Raw genomic sequence first — 20,942 nt, forward strand, 5'->3', positions numbered from 1 at the left:
GAGGCTTTGTGTATTGATTTGTCGATTCTTGATTTGCCTTACAGAATTAGTACGGTTGGTGGTATGGAGGAGCAAACTTTGTTACCTGGTGCAGAAGGCCGAATGAGCGTATCCCGCGGGAAAATTTATGTAAGTGTGACATGTTAGACACTTGATTGTTAAGGATTGAAACCAAGTATGAAATTTTTTGGTACTGTCGCTAATATGAGAGTTGATTCCTTAAAGGCGCTCTATTTATTTGGTTGTGGACATTGAAAGTTTGTTCTAGATTGGACAGTTGCTTATGTGTATCATGAATATGGCCATTGGGGATCCTTGAAAGGTTATTGGCCCAGTATAGTAAGATTAGGATCGGTTTGAGGTTCGTCGGTGGATCTAATGTGAATATGTGCTCTATATCATATCGGATATGTTCACTCGTCATAGCATTGCTTAAGGAGGAGGAGTCGGGCATTGGATGTTAATCCTGTCGTCAGCTATTCTGTGTAATACTCTATTGTGCTATGTGGGTTGTGACGCGAGTTGATTATTCACATATGTGTTGAGGTCCCGTGTAGCTTGTGGTGTTATATGAGCAGGAAGGCTCTCAAGATACAGGTCATTTATCGTACCTTAGTTGTGCTTGGGTTTTGTAGTGTATGGCGCTATCCGTCTCCCCAGGGTTGTATTTTTACACTTGGCGTGCTTGTGGTCGATATTCAGTATTTCATAAGTATAAGCATTTTGGCTTGATGGGTATTTCTTTATTTATTGTTATGTGTGGATCGGGTGGCATGCTGCCACGGGTATGTTGTTTGGATCGGGTTGCACGCCGTAACAGTATCGTGTGTGGATCGAGTCGCACGCTGCAACAGTAAGATGCTGATTACAATTCCCTATATCCATTCTTGTGTATTTTGTTCTCATTCTCTGAGAAGGGTTCATAGCGTCTGTTCGATCGTTTTATTCATTACGCGGGCTGGGTAGTTCTTTTCCAGAGTTCGTTCTTCCTTATGTGTCATATTTAAGTTGTAGCTTGTTGGCGCATTGATGGCGTCATAGGAGATTTTGGTCAGTGTTTGAAGTGGCTCATTACCGGAGCAACTTGTACTGGTGAGACGAGGTTATTAGGTCTGAGATCAGTGCGATCAGATTTATGTAGGGTACATTAAAGATAAATATCGTCATTCGGTTCAAAATGAGGTAATGATTCTTGTCAAGTGAGAGACTGCATGATTTATTGATTTGGCAGGTGGTTAGGAGTTTCTACATATCTCTTTCGTCGTGGCGGTATTGTGAGAGTTGGAACAAGGCTTATAGGTGTCATGAGGTGTATTACGTGCATCAGATTCGTGGGATTTCAGCTATTGTGTCGAAGGATGTTATTATGGGCAAACGACTTATGTGGTGCATGGTGCGATTTCAGCATAGGTGCATGATTAGGTTTTGGTACAATGTGTAGGGATTGATGCGATGTTCGTATGTTAGAATCGGGTGTCGTGGAGAATTCCGAAAGTTGGAATTTGGTTCTAAGGCTGGTTACCTAAGGTTATAGGGAGGATCTTCAGTCTAGCTCGAGCCAGTTTGCTCACATGTTAAATACTACTTATGTGTTTTTTATTTTATGAGTTAGAGAGAATAGTTATGTGACTTTGTTGTTATAAAACAAACAAAAATGACTATTATAGGATACTTTCATAAGACGAGTAACCATTATCGTCTGAATATCATGACTAACTAATGTATGATTTTCTTTCATTAATTGCTTAGTTATGTTAAATTGAATTGATCTGATTTAAATAACTTATTCGAATAGGTATATACCTATCAGTGAAGAAGAGTGCTAGGGTTGTCGAAAGTCAAAAACCGTCGAAGCTTTAAAGTCATGCGTTGGTTTTCATCATTCAGAAAGGGTTCTGCTCTCCAGAGAGTAGAAAGAGGTGCAAATGCATTAGTCTTGAAATCTGAGTGTCAAAAAACATGTCTCATTTCTGACTTGTTTGTTTGTTTTTTCTTGTTGAATTGCTTATTGAAATCTACTCGTTATAATCTTCCAAAACTTCCATTGCATCTTAAAGAAATTAGTCGTTAGTCAAATACTTAGATGCTTTGAAATTCTCAAGTCTAGAAGCCCTTATCACAACCAACTCACCAGGTGCTCCATGTGGGATTAGAGTTTATTTGAGATTCCTTGAAGAAGAACGTTATTTTGTTTTATCAAAATGGGGTTTCTGTTATGTCAAAACAAATTATCACATGTATTATGATTCTTTTTTGAACTGTCCATTCATAAAGACCTAAAACTCACGATTTTCACATCACAAATCGCTATCGTCGAGATTTTAGGTCGGCCAACCACTTCATGTGGATCATTTGCTTCGACTTTTAATACGTGGAAAAAAGACTTCGACTCATTGGCAAATTAAAGGGGTATTGCATTCCTGCTCCTTATAAATATAGTTTATCCCTTTCTCACCCCCAGTGACTTTCCAATTAATTGGTCTTCCTCATTTGAAGGTTCTTGTCAACAGACATTCATTGCATGGGCTTTAATCTATTTTGGGCTTTTGGATTAGGCTTGAATTGAGACTTATATGTGAAAATAGCACGGGATAATTAGTTTTCGAACTAGTAATTAAAAAATAATCACTATTTGTAAAGTTACTATTTTGCTGCAACACGAAAAGTTCCAGCATAATATACTGGAGATTGGTGCACATGTATATGAACGTCCTGCATATTATGCTGGAACTCCAACATACGGAAAGTTCCAGCATAATATACTGGAAATTGGAGCACATGTATGTGAACTTCCAACATATTATACTGGACCAGTATATTATGCTGGAACTCTAGTATATTACGCTGGAAGTTCACATGTAAAAAATTTGAACTCCAATATATTATGCCGGAATATTTTTCGGATTTTGAACAGTATTTTCGTTAAAACTTATCTTTACATGAAAAGTGGCTAAATTTCGATTGCTTTTGAAATTATGACTGTTTTTCAATTATCACTTATAAATTTGGCTATTTTTGAATTTCACCCGACTTATCTGTCTTTCATCTCTTGGGCCACTCATTTGGGCTTATATAGTTCTCTTGACCCATATATAATAGTGAGGTTCTACTAGGGATCAACCTGAAATACCATATTTCTTTACTCTCTGTTGTGGATCAACTAACCAATTATATATGGCGAAGCTGCAAATTGCCATGTTACCTTCAAATGAAGTTATGTTATCTGACGAAGTGACGAAGTGAATGTTAAGGGTCATTAGATAAATACTCCCTTCATTCACTACGTTTTGACTTTTCACGCCCCTTAAGAAATAATAAATGAAGTGCATAATTTACTATGATACTCATATTAATTGATGCATATTTTATTAGATTTGAAAAAATAATTTGAAATGAGTAATAAATATTGTGAGTTTATATGAAAAAAAAATTGTCTTCTCTTAATATGCGTAACGTGACAAGTGAAAATAAAAATTTATTTTTAATATACATGCCAGGTAAAAGTGAACGGAGGGAATATAAGTAAAACAAGATATACTGCAAATTTAGTTTCCATAAGAAGAATGAAACTGAAGTGAAATTAAATGCGATGCTACATTTAAATGCTGACAATTCAAATATCTGGACTTAGTAACTTAGGAGAATGACATGATAGATACAATTGGCAAACTTATGACTTTCCACTAAGTCGTAGATAACTAACTTATAGTTTTGACTGATTTTAACTTATAAACATTTGATTTTTAATCACTTTAAGTGTTTGTCTAACTCGTATTTAAGCTAAAAATACTTATAAATTAGTTTAACCACCTGATAACTTGACCAAATAACCTCGTATAGTTGACTGTAATTTAATTGATTGATCAGAGAAGAGGCGGAGCCATAATTTGAAGTTGATGAGTTCCGAACCTGTCACCAAACTCATAATTCATTTAATCACTGTGTTCGCAGTTAAATATTTATATATGTTTAGTGAATTTTCTAATACAAAACAGGGTCTAAGTAAAATCTATTGAGTTCGTCCGAACCCGTTAATGATACACTCGGGCCTGAAACTATTGTAATTAAAAAAAATAAAAAAAATAATCCTTCCATAAGAGAAAAGATAAACTTTTTCAATCCAAATCTACTTATCTAGAACTGTCTTTTTCTTTTATCAGTGAATTTATTTTAGTAGAATTATTAATTCGATAAAACAAATAAAATAAAGGAACCCATTACCAGTCTGTTAAGTCTATTCCAGCCTGTACAACTACACCCACAGCAGCAATGTCTTCCCCTGTTTGAAAAAACAAAACTCCCAACTAATACCCCAAAACTGTTCCCCTTTCTTCCAATCTCTTCTCAATTCATTTCCTTTTTTCTTGTTGCATTCTTTGATCTGCCTATTCTTCGTCGCCATTTGAGATAAGCTGAAATCTGAGCAGATAAAAGATTCAAAATGAGTGTAATCGACATTCTTACTCGCGTCGATTCAATTTGCAAGAAATACGACAGGTACGACATCGATAAGCAGAAAGATTCAAACATCTCCGGCGACGATGCGTTCGCTCGCCTTTACGCCGCCGTCGATGCCGACATTGAAGCTGCTCTTCAGGTCACTTCTATTTTCACTGCTATTCAATTTTGTCAACAAAAGCAAAAAATAGATCGAGTTTAGTTAGAATTATTTGAAATTTTTGAAGCAATTTGCGGTTACAGAAAGCAGAGACAGCTTCGAAGGAGAAAAATAGAGCGTCTGCTGTGGCGATCAATGCGGAGATTCGAAGAACTAAGGCTAGATTAGTAGAGGAGGTTCCTAAATTGCAGAGACTGGCTATGAAGAAGGTGCATTTTCACTTGATTTTATGATCTCAGTAGTTAGCACATTGTCCAGCTTGTCATCCTTCTTAATTTGGTCAATTGTGCCCTTTGAGAATCAGATTTTAACTTAACTAACTGAGATACTTTTTTGATGTATCAAATTAGAGATTTTTTAGTATTTGTTTTTTTGGGCTAATATTTTCTTTTCAGATGTTAAGTATGTTCTGATACAATGTAAAAGAAGCAGAGCCATGATTTTAACTTGATAGATTTAATTTTTAAAGTTCTTGTCACTGTACTCACTATACTTTTGTAATTTTGAGTTCAAAATCTAATATTTGTTGAAAATTTGATGGTTTTCACATGTATATCTGTGTTCCGTTTCAAAAATACCGGGTTTGGTTGAACCGTAGCACTAAGGCTAGATCTGTCACTGTAATGTAGAGCGACTATGACCCGTCAAGGATATACGGAAAAAAAAAACATAATTGAGCTTAGTCTAGTTTGTGTTTTACTCTACTGAGTTTTCTCTGATGCATTTGTCTGCTTCAGATTTATTGGACGCACTTGTTATTATGGTTGGATAATGTAGTAGCTCAAGAGATCGGAGATTCATAGCAAGCATATATTGGTAGAAAGTGCCATATGAATGCCAAATTGCCCGAGGCTATGTTTAGGTGACTCGATGGTTATGGGTTCTTAGACTTTCATAGAACAGCATTCCTTTTATATATGTCCTCGTACTTATAAATTATATTAGCCCAAGTTATTTTCTTGTTGTCTTGGGATAGGGTCTTTCAGTTGACTTGTTAAAGTTCATTTATTTGAGGGAATTCTGATGGTATTCAACTTGCATTTTCCTCACGCTTGTAACCAATGTACCTGTGGACAACAAGATGAAATTACATGAAAAAGCTCATTTTTGAAGTAGAACCACAGACGAGATTGTATTATCCAGATTTTTATCAGTTTGAGTGAAGTTTTTTAAAACATTCTATTCTAGCTCATGAAAGGGGGTTTACGAGTATATTTTGCTATCAGAGGAGGGTTATGAATGCCAATCTAAAAATATGATGTCATAAAATGTAATTAACCCTAAGAAGTTCGTATGTTAATAAATTAGTTTTAGTTTATGTTGGGATTTTTTGGTCATTTATCATGCTTGCTTATTTTACCTTTAGCTTCTTGAAGTGTTGTTATTTCTTATTAAAGATTTGTACGTTTTTTATTGAAATCCTGATGAGGTTTTAGTTTAATTCTAAATAGGTTTATTTGCAACTTTCCACGTTTAACAATATAAAAAGAAAATGTTTATATGCAACTTTTTCACAGTAGCCATGCTGGAACAATGAAGCCTTCTTCTATCCCATAGTTTTTCTTGCACTTCATAGTGATGTATTCTGCATTACCTTGGCATCTTTAGTTAGTTTTCTCTCTCTGATGTATGTATGACAACATTTTCATTACTTTTGTTTTTATAGGATGATAACATTTTCATTACTTATCAATATCAAACAAAACCCTTGTGCATGAAAGGTTAATGCTAAGGACAGTGGATGTGTGGTTTATTTGTAAGATTTAGATATAAAACCATTTGTGTGTTTTTAACTAATCATCCATTATGTGTCTCTAGATGATTTTATAAATATTTTGTTTCTCAAAAGAGAACTATTAGTAACATAATAATTTGTAATACTGGAGATATCTGTGAGATAGATCAGGAAGAGGGACAAAAATGTACAATAGTCCTAGAGTTTACTTATATGATTTAGGTATAGAAGCCAATTTGTGGACGAGTCCAACTTCCCATTATGTTGTGTACTCTATGTTACATGGATCCTCCATTTGTCTCATCATACCCGTGACCGATGGGTGTGGATGGATGTGGCTCTTTTATGTGCAGATTCTTCAAAATACACTAGAATTTAGCTCGAACCCCTTAGTAAAACAAACCTTGCATATAGGATACAATTTCCATAGCTGAGTTCATGTAACATGGGTGCTCGTGTTCATAAAAGTGGGTGCAAATGACCATATCTTATTTGGAGTCATATCTTAGTATGTTTTGTTTCCCTGTCTTATTGGAGTGACATGGTCAGTAGCACTCTGGCCAGATTCTTTGTTTTCTCATCATTGGCAATCTTCTGTTCAGTTCTATTCTATGAATGTCATTGTTGCTAAAACATGGGAAAAGAGGTCTGAGTGACGGTTGAACGATTTAAAATGAGTTTGTTTTTTTTAAAGATGGGCAGATACTTTTCTGGAAAAGAAATTGTGGACATTAGCAATCTTAGTTGCATTTTTATGAGAAATACTAATTGCCCTAATAATTTGATGTGACATACAATGAACTCAGTGTAATCTTGGCGACACACATCCTAACATATTAAACTTAAAGAGATTAGAGAAGCTTAAGAAAAATGTAAATTAATAAAAAAAGAGAAGTGCTGCAATTGAAGATCTTCACAGTGCTGGGTTGGGGGAGAGATGGTAACAGTGAAATTTTATCTCTATTTCGGGAGCACCGTTCCACATGTACTTCGCACAGATTTGCAGTTTCTTGTCAAAGAGTCTTAAATTAATGTCTTTGCCTTCGAAGACCAAAACGATTTTTTACCTTAGCCAGGAAGAAAGAAAGAGTGAAACCATTTGAACAGCATTTTTAGACTTCAATCTCTTGAAAGGATTTCTCTATTGTTATACTATAAGACATCGGTGCTAGGATTTCTCTGAATATTGACAAGATTGACGTGGAATACAATACAAGAAGGAACATTTATACATTCAGTAAACATGACCAAGTGCATGTTTAACCAAGTTCTTGGTAATTTAATTGGCATTTGCTGGTTATTAGTACTTTATCAGTCTATTAGGAGATCAACAATTCTAATATCTGGCAGTATAATGACTAAGTTAAGGACGAGCTATTTTTATTTTTTTTTTGGTTTAGTTTTTTGATAAATTAGGTCCTAGATTGGTTGAGGGAATGAGTAGTGGTCGCCTTATATGATCTTGGGCAATCCTCCTCTCATGAGCTAGCTTTTGGGGTTGAGTTCGGCCCAAGGTTCAGTTCTTCACATGGTATCAAAGTCAGACCATTGATCCCTGTTGTTGTGTTCTCAATGTTGAACCCCCCTGTTATCCATGCATTAGTTGTCCAGTCCTGGAACTGGGCATGTGAGGGGATGTTAAGTCCCACATTGGTTGAGGGAATAGGTTGAGGTCGCCTTTTATGGTCTTGAAAGCAATCTCCTCTCATGAGCTAGCTTTTGAGTTGAACTAGGCCCAAGACCCATTTCTTCATTGTAAGTAAATAAATTTATTGTGAAGATTAGAAGGGCATACAAGATTATACAACAGTCATAACATACTACCAACAACCGGAAGAAGTCTACTAAGAATCACTGCAATTTGAGCCATACTTGTCTCTGTTGTCAAGTAGTCAGTACTTCAAGAATTATGCTGTTTTACAGTTCCTTTCTGGAAGCTGTCATGTCGTTAAATTCGATTTCTTGTTCATCTTTTGTTATATGCCTGGGTGGTGGGGATGGAAGGCGGAGTTCAGGGGGTATTCGAGGTCAGAGTTGGTAGTGTTAATTGATTTAGGTTCTGGGATTTCATGAATACTTTTTTTCCTTAGATGCTGTTGCAGCTCTTCCTGGGGAACAAACTCCTAAGTAAATTTAAATTGATTTTCATCTCCTTTACTTTTTCTTCCACAACTTCTTTCATGCCCAGTCAGTTTTAATATCAGTATTCATTAGCATAGGTCTACTTATAGAAATCATTCACATCTTGCTAGTAAAGAGCACAAGGACCACTAAGTTGTGTGATTAGTATAAATTAAGTATATGTAAAATAAAGAGCAAAACTTGATTGGAAGGGCGTGATAGTTTGTAGATCTCAATTCTCTTATGAGCCGGTGTCGTCCAATCTCTCACTAGGAGCCTGTTTGGATTGGCTTAAGAAAGGAGTCTTTTCAGCAGAAATAGCTCTTTTAAGACAAAAAGCAATAAGTTGGGTTGCCCTGGTTATTGCTTTTGGCTTGTTTTAAGCAATTTTTAACTTATTTTAAGCACTTTTTAACTTTGCCAAACGCTGAAAAAGCTAAAAAAAAAAAGAACTTAAATGCTGATTTGACCAGCTCAAAAGCCAATCCAAACACGCTCTAGGGATGATAGTTATTGACTTCTTGCTGTCTTTCACTCTGTAGTTGCAGCATGCTTTTCTGTTTAGAAGATACAGAATTATACCGTCATTTAGGAGCTTTGTATGTGCAACTGGTGCTTGTCATTACCTCTCTTACCCTCCTTTTTCCGTTATTATGAATATTACAGATGTCTTTGGAACTGTTTTCTTTCTGCTGTTGTCCAATTAGTATTTGCCCTTTCATCACCAGAAACAACCTAATTCCATTTGGTTTGTGTTAGATATGTACATAATGTAGTCTTGTCCCACATTGGAATAGGAGTAGTAGTAAGACCTCTTAGTATAGCTATCAATAAGGACCTCTTGTATTGTATTGAACACACAATATCAATGTATCATATTTTCTCAATATATCATATTTTCTCCCGTGCCTTTTCACATGGTATCAGAGCTATCGTAAGATATTTATCGTTGTGCATAAATTCCAGCGATTCCGGGAAGTGAAATCAGTCACCAGAACCTTTTTTTTTCGGCGATTTTTCAAAGTTGTTCTGCGTCGGCTTTGTCTCGGTCAGTGTTGCGCAAAATCCAACACTACCACAAGAGTAGTCATTGTCCGGCGACCAAACCCCAGCGAAATCTTTTTCGCTACTGTAGCTGTCGGAAGAAACTTTTCTGGCGAAGTTCCGACGTCGCGTGGGCCACCTTGCGGCCATTTTTTGGCGACGACTCTTCAGGACAGATTGTTCCCCTTGTAATTTCGAGCTTACCCATCCAGGTTACACCAAATTCCGACCACTTTTATATTTTTCCGGCGTGAACAGTGATTTCAAAAGTGGACTTCCGGCCATTTTTTGAAAAAGTTTCTTCAGAACAGTTGGGTTGTCTGGTAATTCCGATCCTACACCTACTGTTTTTATTTCATTCTGGTCACTTTGAATTTTTTCCGGTTGCTACAGTATTTTCTGGCGTGAACCGTGTTTTCCACGCAGAACAGTGTTAAGTTTCCGGCGTAGAAACAGTGTTTTCTTAGTGATCTTCAGTTTTCCCAAAGGAGTTACTAATTTCCACTATTTCAAGTTAACCCTACTATTAATTATAGCGACATGGGAATCGATACTTCGGATAGTCGGATGGTTTCTTTAGCGGATTATTTTGAGTTTCTTCAGTACAAAGCAGGTAAGCAGATATCTTCTGAGATAGCTTCCGTTGTTCAAACAGGTAATAGCGTGACTTGTGTCTCTCAATTTTCATCCTCTGAGTCTTGGGTCATTGATTCAGGTGCATCGGATCATATTTCTGGTAACAAATCTCTTTTCACTACTATTTCGTATTTTCAATCTCTTCGAAGAGTCACAATGGCCAATGGGTCTCAAACCATGGCAACTGCAATAGGTCAAGCAAGTCCAATTCCTTCCTTACCTTTAGATTCAAATTTTTATGTCCCTAATAGTCCTTTTAATCTCATATCTATTAGTCGCCTAGCTAAATCACTTAAATGTGCCGTTTTATTTCTTGATGATCATGTTTTTATACAAGAACGCATTACAGGGAGGATCATTGGTACCGGGCGTGAATCAAATGGACTTTATTACCTTATCCTTGCTAAATCACATGGACTTACATCTTGTCTTCCATCACCAACTTGTCGTGTTACTGATTCACCAGCTTTATTACATAAACGGTTGGCACATCCCAGTTTGTCAAAACTTTAGAAAATGGTACCTGCTTTATCTCACTTGTCAGCTCTAGAGTGTGAGTCATGCCAGCTCGGTAAGCATACTCGCTCTCATTTCCCTCGATGTATTGATAATCGAGCAGAGTCACCTTTTACTTTAGTCTATTCAGATGTTTGGGGTCCTAGTCGTGTCAGTTCTACATTAGGATTCCGCTACTTTGTCAGTTTTATTGATGACTATTCTAGGTGCACCTCGATATTTTTGATAAAAAATCGATCTGAGTTGTTTTCTATTTTGCAAACCTTTCACGTTGAAATTCAAAATCAATTTGGGGTTTCTATTCGCACATTTCGTAGTGATAATGCCCGAGAGTATTTGTCTTCCCAATTTCAGCAGTTTATGAAATCTCATGGGATTATTCATCAAACATCTTGTCCGTACACATCTCAACAAAATGGGGTAGCTGAAAGAAAGAATAGACATCTTATTGAAACTGCTCTTACCCTACTTATACAATCATGCTCCGTTGCGTTTTTGGGGGATGCAATTCTTACATCTTGCTATCTTATTAATCGTATGCAATCTTCAGCTATCCAGAACCAAGTTCCATTCTCAGTCATGTTTTCCCACTTACCTTTGTTCTCTCTTCCACCCCGTGTCTTTGGAAGCACCTGTTTTGTCCATAACCTTACTCCAGGAACAGATAAGTTAGCTCCCCGTGCTCTTAAGTGCGTATTTCTTAGTTTCTTGAGAATGCAAAAGGGGTATCGATGTTATTCTCCTGGCCTCCAGCGGTACCTTATGTCCGCTGATGTTACCTTTTTTGAAACCCAATCATACTTCACAGGTCCAAGTAATCACTTAGATATTTCTGAGGTACTACCAGTCTCTTCTTTTGGAGATTCAGTCACTATCTCCCATCCTTCTTCCTCTACATCTCCAGCTCCACTATCTATAGCTCCCGTTCCACCATCTATAGCTCTAGTTCCTCCACATAATCCAGTTCAACCTTCTGCAGTTTCGCCACTCTTGACTTATCATCGTCGTCCACATCCAGCATCAGGCCCAGGTGATTCACGTCCTGCATCAGGTTCTGCACCTACTGCTTACTTGTCTCCTCTTAGTCAACCAATTGCAGTCCGCAAAGGTGTACGGTCCACACTTAATCCTATTCCCACTATGTTGGTCTAAGTTATCATCGTCTGTCGTCACCTCATTATGCAAAGTCTATAGGTGAGGCACTATCTCATCCTGGATGTCAACAGGCTATGATTGACGAGATGTCTGCTTTACATGCGAGTGACACTTGGTCTTCCTGCAGGTAAGTCTACTGTTGGTTGTCGTTGGGTTTATGCAGTCAAAGTCGGTCCGAGTGGCCAGGTTGATCGGCTTAAGGCTCGTCTTGTTGCAAAAGGATATACTTAGATTTTTGGGCTTGATTATAGTGATACTTTCTCTCCCGTGGCTAAAGTAGCATCTGTTCGTCTTTTTTTGTCCATGGTTGTTGTACGTCATTGGCCTCTTTATCAGTTAGACATTAAGAATGATTTTCTCCACGATGATCTTGACGAGGAAGTTTATATGGAGAACCACCTGGTTTTGTTGCTCAGGGGGAGTTTAGTGGTTGTGTATGCAGATTGCGCAGGTCACTATTTGGTTTGAAACAGTCCCCTCGAGCCTGGTTTGGTAAGTTCAGCATAATTATTCAGGAGTTCGGCATGACTCGTAGTGAGGCTGATCACTCTGTGTTTTATCGGCATTCTACTCCGAATCTGTGTATTTATCTGGTGGTTTATGTTGATGATATTGTTATTACTGGCAACGATCAAGATGGTATTACTAATCTGAAGAAACATCTCCTTGAGCACTTCCAAACTAAGGATCTGGGCAGTCTGAAGTATTTTCTAGGTATTGAGGTCGCTCAGTCTAGCTCAGGTATTATTATTTCACAGCGGAAGTATGCCTTAGACATTCTTGAGGAGACTGGAATGATGGGTTGCAGACCTATTGACTCTCCTATGGATCCAAATGCTAAGCTTCTGCCTGGACAGGGAGAGCCTCTTGGAGACCCTACGAGATATAGGAGGTTGGTTGGAAAATTGAATTACCTCACAGTGACTAGACCTGACATTTCTTTTTCGGTGAGTGTTGTAAGTCAATTTATGAATTTTCCCTGTGATAGTCACTGGGATGCAGTTGTTCGTATTCTTCGGTATATAAAGTCAGCTCTAGACAAAGGATTACTCTTCGAAGATTAAGGCCACGAGCAGATTGTTGGGTACATAGATGCTGATTGGGCAGGATCACCTTTTGATAGACGATCTGCATCTGGATATTGTGTTCTAGTAGGAGGTAATTTGGTCTCGTGGAAGAGCAAGAAACAGAATGTAGTTGTTCGATCTAACACTGAAGCCGAATATCGGGCCATGGCTATGGCAACTTGTGAGTTAGTTTGGGTCAAGCAGTTGCTCAAGGAGTTAAAGTTCGGAGAAATCAGCAGGATGGAACTAGTGTGTGATAACCAAACTGCTCTTCATATTGCTTCAAATCCAGTGTTCCATGAGAGGACTAAACACATTGGGATCGACTGTCACTTTGTCAGAGAAAAAATACTTTCAAGAGATATTGTTACAAAGTTTGTAAAGTCGAATGATCAACTAGCAGATATTTTCACTAAGTTTCTTACTGGTTCTCGTATTAGTTACATGTGTAACAAGCTCGATACATATGATGTGTATGCACCGGTTTGAGGGGGAGTGTTAGATATGTACATAATGTAGTCTTGTCCCACATTGGAATAGGAGTAGTAAGACCTCTTAGTATAGCTATAAATAAGGACCTCTTGTATTGTATTGAACACACAATATCAATATATCATATTTTCTCTCGTGCCTTCTCACAGTTTGTTTTCTCAATTAATAATACTTCCTCTTGCAGGTTAAGGGGCTTTCAAGTGAAGAATTTGCTGCACGTAATGATTTGGTGCTTGCATTACCTGATAGGATAAATGCAATTCCCGATGGTGCAGCAGCTGCACCCAAACAATCAGGAGGATGGGGAGGTTCAGGTTCTCGTGCAGAAATTAAATTTGATTCAGGTGATTGTAAAGTTTCATCCCTCTCAAAGTTTTTCCACTACAGGCAATTTGACTATCAACTTCAATATTATACAACTCCTTCATAGTAGCATTATTTTGTTTTTTCCTTTCTGTATTTGGATTGGATACAGATGGACGTTTTGACAATGAGTACTTTCAACAAACTGAAGAATCAAGTCAATTCCGACAAGAGTATGAAATGCGCAAAATGAAACAGGCATGTATTTCTTTTGGAATATTTAATCATGCACTTGTTCATGATTCATTGGAAGTTTTTGCATTTTGTTACGTGTCCATGCTGGCTTGCTGGTTTGTTGAAGATGCATGATTTTGTCTCAACTTCTCACAGGACCAAGGTTTGGAGGTCATATCAGAAGGTCTGGATACTTTGAAAAACATGGCCAGTGATATGAATGAGGTCTGCCTTCTTTTGTGATCTATTTTGCCCCTTGTAAAGTAAGGATATTAATGATGCTCCAATGTATGCAGGAGTTGGATAGGCAAGTCCCTCTGATGGATGAGATTGACACTAAGGTTGGGAAATCTTACTGCAATTCTTTAGTCAATTAAATGACAAGAGTTCAGAACTTGTGCTCATTCGCTTTGATTTGTGGACAGATCGACAAGGCTTCATCTGACCTTAAGAACACAAATGTTAGGCTTAAGGACACAGTTAACCAGGTAAACTGAGCTGCCACTTTATTATGTCCTCTTTAAGTTCAGGCAGTCTGCAGGGTAGTACTCCTATCATTTGATGTACCAGATTTGACGATTTCCTTTTTTTTTGTGTGTGTGTGTGTGTTCCAGCTGAGATCTAGTCGAAACTTCTGCATTGACATCATTTTACTGATCATAATTCTCGGAATTGCAGCCTATTTGTATAAGTAAGTTCTCATTCTAACAATCTTTTAGAACCCAGTTGTGTAACCCACGCTGGTTACTTTCGAGGATATTCAATAATTATATCTATGAATAGCACTATCCACAATCACGAGGCATTGGTCAAGGAACTAATGCATCATAACTTTGAGGGTTGCATGTCACAAATTTTAGTTGGTAGTTGATACTTTGAACTCTAAGAATCGATCTGATTGCTTACTTATGACTGATATTCTATTGCAGTGTATTGAAGAAGTAAGTTTTCGTCCGCGGGCATTCCCACTTTTTTACTAAAATGGAGGATTTGATTGGATTTGGTTGTAGAAATTTGTGTGCTTGTGTATACACCTTGATAATTTGCTTCTTTTGTTCTGACTTCTATTGTCGAGGCATCAGACGTGTCTGGATACTATCTATTCCTTTTCTTCTAGCATTGGTTGCGAAAGACCTTACTATTCTTTGTCTCCCAAACTCTGTATCCCCTCCCCCCGCCCCCACCCCCACACCCAAAGGACTAGTTTTTTGTTTTTCAAAAACAAGGATCAGAGATTTTCCAGTCGTATTTGTGGTAGCTTTTCAATGTATTACACTATCCTTTCTACTATTATGAACTTTTGTCGTTGCATTATTTGGTATTTCTTTCTTGAAGCAATCTCAAATTCATCTTGTAACATATGTAGGTACTGGTTAAGCATTATGTGAGCTCTTCATAGAGGAAAATGGAAAAAAAAAAAAAAAAACTTAAGGGACTGATTAGAATAATAGATTGGTACAAGTAGTATAATATCCAAAGAGTAATAGATAGTAAAAGAAGTACGATGTCTGTAAAATGTGTTTATAAAGTCATTGAACGTGGTGCGTGCATCTAAATCGATCTGCCAAGTTGATCCACTTGCTTCTGTTCAACTTAAGCACAATGCAGAGCTCAGCTCTACATTTAGTACTTGGTTTTATCTACTCCATTTGTTGGTTAAGATATGTTATTCAGCTTTATATTCAAGTAGAATACAGTTTGGTCTTTAGAACCAAAGGTGCAAAGCTTGATGAGATTTACGATAGGAATTATTTAAAGTAGATGCATGTAAATTACAACAAGCCAATAGAAATAAAAATGTATTTTTCTCATGACCTAAGGTGTGTGAATCATCTTAAATTTTGTGAATTGAGAATGTTTTGCGCTTTGTTGCACGTTTGGAGAGCATGACACCCAAGGATGTGACCTAGTGGTGTCACACCTCCTTTTTGCGCGTCCGCCCCGAAGGGTAAATGCGCGAGGGAGTTTTTCCAATTTAAGTGACAATATTCGAAATGAGATTATTTATTTAATTCAGAGTCGCCACTTGGGAAAGGTTTGACTTTTGGTGTCCCAAGTCACCGGTTTATCTTGAATCCCAAATCGAGGAAATTATTCGACTTTCCAAATGAAGTCCGCGAACCAGAAATTCTAAGTAAGGAATTCTGTTGACCCGAGGGAAGGTGTTAGGCACCCCCGAATCCCGTGGTTCTAGCACGGTCGCTTAAATTGTTATAATTGCTAAATATCTGATTTTAATACATGTTATAACTTGTGTGCTTTTATTAAGTTTAAACCACTTTTATTATTATTTTTTAATAGAATTGCAACGTCGTGAAAACGTATCTCGAACCACGTCACAATCAATGCACCCGTGGTTGTTAACACATTCCGACTCCGTTGAGATTTGAATTTGGGTCACATAAATGCGCACCCGAATTTAAGAATGTAATTTAATTAAGTCGCGCCTAAAGAGTCTAACGCGTTATTATCTTTGGGGAGAACAGTGAAATTCACTAAACAATCCATCCCAAATTCTAAGTATTTTATTTTTTGACCAATTATTGAGGGCCCCGCAATTTGCATTTTTTATTTGGCGAGGCTCGTCTCATTTTTTTGAAAGGATAAACCTACAGCGACTACATTTTTTCTATTATGTTTGTCTCTAAAATGAAAGAAAGAAAAATATACGCTAATTAAATTATGAGCTTGGCAAGTTTGAACCTTTTATCAATTATTGGGTTACCAAAATGCTAAACGCAAAATCGCAATCGAATTTACTCAAAAGAAAATTATTTCATGCTTTATTCTATAATTGAACACTACTAAAAGAAAGTGTAATTATAAATAAGATATAGAATTGACAAACGCTATCGTCAAAACAAACCCATTATTCTTTAACTAATTTAAACATCACATTATTAGACAAATTGAACCATTGGAGCTAATTTTTTATTTATTTGAAGACGGACCAAACTTGACTACCAATACTTTCGAAAGTTGTTAAACTTAATCGACATTTTGAAAATCTATTACCTTGAAAGAATTCTCACAAACCTTGTTCGAAATCAACTCATGCCTATTAAGTTCATAACCTTAGCCCTAATACATCGAATCAAACTTCAAATACGGCAGACTTAACGATTCTGCGAAATTACTCGCTTAATGTCCTACTAGTTTTGCGTCAAAGTTTAAACATGTTTATTTTTCAAATCAACAACTACGGGACATGACCTTTATAAACTATCTACATAATTTAAATTTCTGTCACAGAAATCTACACACCTAACAGTTTCAATTAAACAGTCATGTTTCCAATATTCATACAAAATATAAAACAGAACTAATATTAGATGAATCTACTTCATTTGACATCTGTGAAATTGAAGGCGATAAATAGCATCCAAATGTACAGATTCGATGCATAATCCCGTTTTAACTTCAATTCAAGTTACATCAAGTGATTCGAAGTATGTACCTGGATGTTGAAACGCAAAAAGAAGAAGAAGAAAGTAGAAAATCAACAGCAGCAAAAATGGCAGTAGCAACATCAAACCAACAGCAACACGACCAAAGCCCAGGAAATCGAAATATGGCCCCAAAACACTTGGAATTAATCGAAACCAGTATGCTCAACAATGAATCCAGCAATTACAATTGAACCCAAACGAAACAGAAGAACAAATTGAATATCTCACTACTAATGTTCAAATGAATCCAAGAGTTTCAAACTACAAGTAATGGACAGGATTGCCTATTCCAAACTTATGCTTTTGTTCTTTTTAGAGATGTTGAAATTGAAATTCAGTTTAGAAATTGGAAACAAACTCAGAAGAAGAGGCAATGAAACAGTGCTTTTCTCTTTAGCTCTCACAACCTTAAACTTTTCTGTTTTTCTGATCCCCTTCTTCACTCCTAATCTCTGCCTCCCTTTTTACTCTTGGCTGTGCCCCTTTTTATCCCTATAGAAAGGAAGAACCTCCCTTTAAAGACAGGTTGCCCAGGGCTTAAAATAAGCCTTAAAGGCTGTCATCTCCACTTAGAATTGTCTAGGCATGGGGTTTTCTTCTACTTTAAACTGCTGAAATTCAGAAAGGCAGTGGATACCCTACTGTACAGCAAGTTCCACTACTATTCTCATGTGCATCTTCAGCCTTTTATTATTAAACTCATGTTGTTACTGATTTCCAGCTATTAAAGGTGCTTAACATATCATCAATCCCACTATTGGTCAATTAATTCCATTAGTTGAATTAATATTTTAGTACTTTACTGTCAGCCCACTTGCCCTTAAGCATTTCAGAACTTTTAAAACCCCAAACTACCCCTTTTAAAACCCCTGGTTATTACTGTTTTATCCTAACTTCAACAAACTGAAATTTAAACTTATGGAAGTTCAAATTCAACAACTATCCTAATAGAGTTCCAGCTATTATACTGCAGCTAATAAACCATTCACAGATAGTTTCAAACAATCAGCTAAACGACAATGGTTCGATCAATCATATGAAGCTTATCAGAATCAGGACATTTGAACATTCGGTCCTATAAAACTAATCGACGACGTTTATCTAATTGACTATACTAATTATAATGTAGAACAATCAGTCGATTAAACAAATAATATGAACAGGGCCCCAAATGGCCTCAGACAACTTTGCACAAAACAGAAGAACAGCATGAATGGAACACTTGACGACACTGATCAAATCGAGTATGTATATCACCATACGTATTTAACAATAAACAAAAAAAATAGTCGACCAAATAAAAGGGTCTTACGAAGATGGAGGGAATTGAAAGAACATATCAGAAATATCAACAAACTAAACTAAACATGTTAACAAACTCAAACAAACATTCGAACCAGAAGCAGAAAAGGAAAAGAGAACTTACTCTGGAAGCTCGACAACAAATGACCCAAGCTTTGACTGGACTTGACCATTTGAGGTCGAACAGACTTTAATCGAGGTGTTCTCAACTGAGAACACTTCGATTAAGGTCTATTAGACCCCAACCCTCCATTTAAACTGACCGGATTCCCAAAGTTCTTGTGTTATAGGGTTCGAACAGTCCGATTTGGGGTTTGAGGATTTGTGGGTAGATTTGAACCAAACCAAACTTGGTTTGGTCATAAGTGAGGGCAGGGTCATGACTGGTGTGAATCTGGGGTGGGTTGGTGTAGATCGGGGTTTTGCTCGAACCTTAAAACGAAGATTCGAGACGATGGGGAATGATTTGAGGCCAGCTGCTAACAGATTTGTGTTCAGGGTGGTTGGGTGCATCAGGGGTGTTATTTTGGTGGTCACCGGTGTCGTGGTTGCCGATTTTACGGCGAGGGTGAAGGGTGGTGGCTAGGGTTTGTTAGGTTAGTCTCTTGAGAGAGACGACGGAAGGGGGGATGTTCGGATGGGGGGCGCGGGGTGTGATGAGGGGTTTATATATGGGACGTGGCAATTAACTTGAGCCGTTAGATCAGATGATCTCAACGGCTTGGATTAATTGGTAAGGGACAGGACGGGGTCGTTTGGTGTAGAAACGGGGTCGTTTGGTTTTAATGAGGGGCTGGGTCGACCCGGGTAAGCAGGTCGGGTTATGGGCGTGATCGTGGACCGTTGGATGAGTATAGATGAGCGGCTCAGATCAAACGCCCTATGCGTCATCGTTTGGGGGCATTCCTGGAAGGCCTGGTTTCAGACTGGGTCATTGTATTGGTTTGGGCCTGGTTTCAGTTGAATTTTTTGGCCCAAACCCAATATTTTCCTTCTTATAATTGAAAAAAATTCCTAAAAACCAAAATTAAACTACACAAATATTAATTAACACCTAACAACAGTTATCACGCGAATTAAAACATTTAATAAAATCACCATGACAACAAAAAATAGAATAAAAATGCATATTTTGTGATTTTCGCTTTTTTTTTAAAACCAAATAATGGTTAATTAATTCCTAAATGTATCATGCATGCGACATGTATTTTTGTATTTTTATTTGACAAAACTAAAACAATCAGAGACAAAACTACAAATAACTACCAAAAATGCCACGCAAATTCCAAAAAGTTGTACAACAAAACCATTTGTTCTTATTTTTCGATTTCTTTTGGAGTAATTGTCGTGTAAACAAAAATAACGTGCTCACAGCTGCCCCTCTTTGTTTGAAAACACGAAGGATTTTCGTGCAAAGATAAAGTGAGCGGATATGAGCAATTTTTGCCTGTTGGAATAGTCCGTGTGAAGCACATTTTGAAAGATTTGACCGAATCTTTGCTTCAAAGATTTCCTACATATCCTGGGCTAAACAGGAATCAGGTCAATGTAGTTCGGAAAGTTTTGGTAGCTGGGACTACCATGGGATTGCAATGCTTACTGTTACTACTGTTGCTGTTGCCACTACCACTTTACTCACCTCCTTATTACAACCAAAGAAAATTGAAACTGAATTAACTACTTATGCCTGTCAACCGCTAGTTACAAGATTCTTATCTATAATTCTTTTGCAACTTGATCTTGGGTCTTAGCTGATTTTGCTTGTAGACTTCGATCCGAATCTTGATGCTCGCAAGTTGTAGGCGCTTGTTTATTTCTGCAGTATTGAGTGAAACGGGATTGGCGGAGCTCGAGAATTTGATCAAACTTTGAGCGACCTGCCCTTTGTTTGTTCCAATATTTGGGAACATCTTCCTTTTGTTCTTTTCTTCTTTTCTTTATTCTGGATTGAGACTCAAACCATAGGTCATTTCGATCCATGCGCCTCGAGGTCAGACCTGCTGAGACAACAAAACAAACGAACGAAATTTTCTGCCTCAGTTTCACTAGGAAAATTTCGCAAGTTAATTGCCATAAAAATCTACAGGATTGATGAGGGGGTTGGAAACCTCTAGTCTAAAAGGCGCAACTCAGGGATTGGAGCCCTAATGTCGCAAAAGGTAAGAATGCGCAACTCAAGGATTGGAGCCCTAATGCTGGCTAAAGAAAATTGCTCAACTCAGGGATTGGAGCCCTAATGTTGGCTAAAGGAAAAAATGTTCAACTCAGGG

At 37.4% G+C, this 20,942-nt stretch overlaps 1 protein-coding gene across 1 annotated transcript; it reads left to right on the top strand.

Moving 5' to 3' along the window:
* The first annotated feature begins 4,235 nt into the window (after positions 1-4,235).
* On the top strand, positions 4,236-15,232 carry LOC107772775 (syntaxin-71-like). Its single transcript, XM_075243928.1, has 9 exons — positions 4,236-4,597; positions 4,702-4,827; positions 13,569-13,728; positions 13,860-13,945; positions 14,078-14,146; positions 14,218-14,262; positions 14,347-14,409; positions 14,536-14,612; positions 14,851-15,232. Exons 1-9 carry the CDS (start codon positions 4,442-4,444, stop codon positions 14,864-14,866), a joined length of 798 nt encoding a protein of 265 aa, XP_075100029.1. The 5' UTR covers positions 4,236-4,441; the 3' UTR covers positions 14,867-15,232.
* Positions 15,233-20,942: the final 5,710 nt, after the last annotated feature.

The sequence above is a fragment of the Nicotiana tabacum genome, chromosome 22 (genome assembly GCF_000715075.1).
Source record: "Nicotiana tabacum cultivar K326 chromosome 22, ASM71507v2, whole genome shotgun sequence".
NCBI lineage: Eukaryota > Viridiplantae > Streptophyta > Magnoliopsida > Solanales > Solanaceae > Nicotiana > Nicotiana tabacum.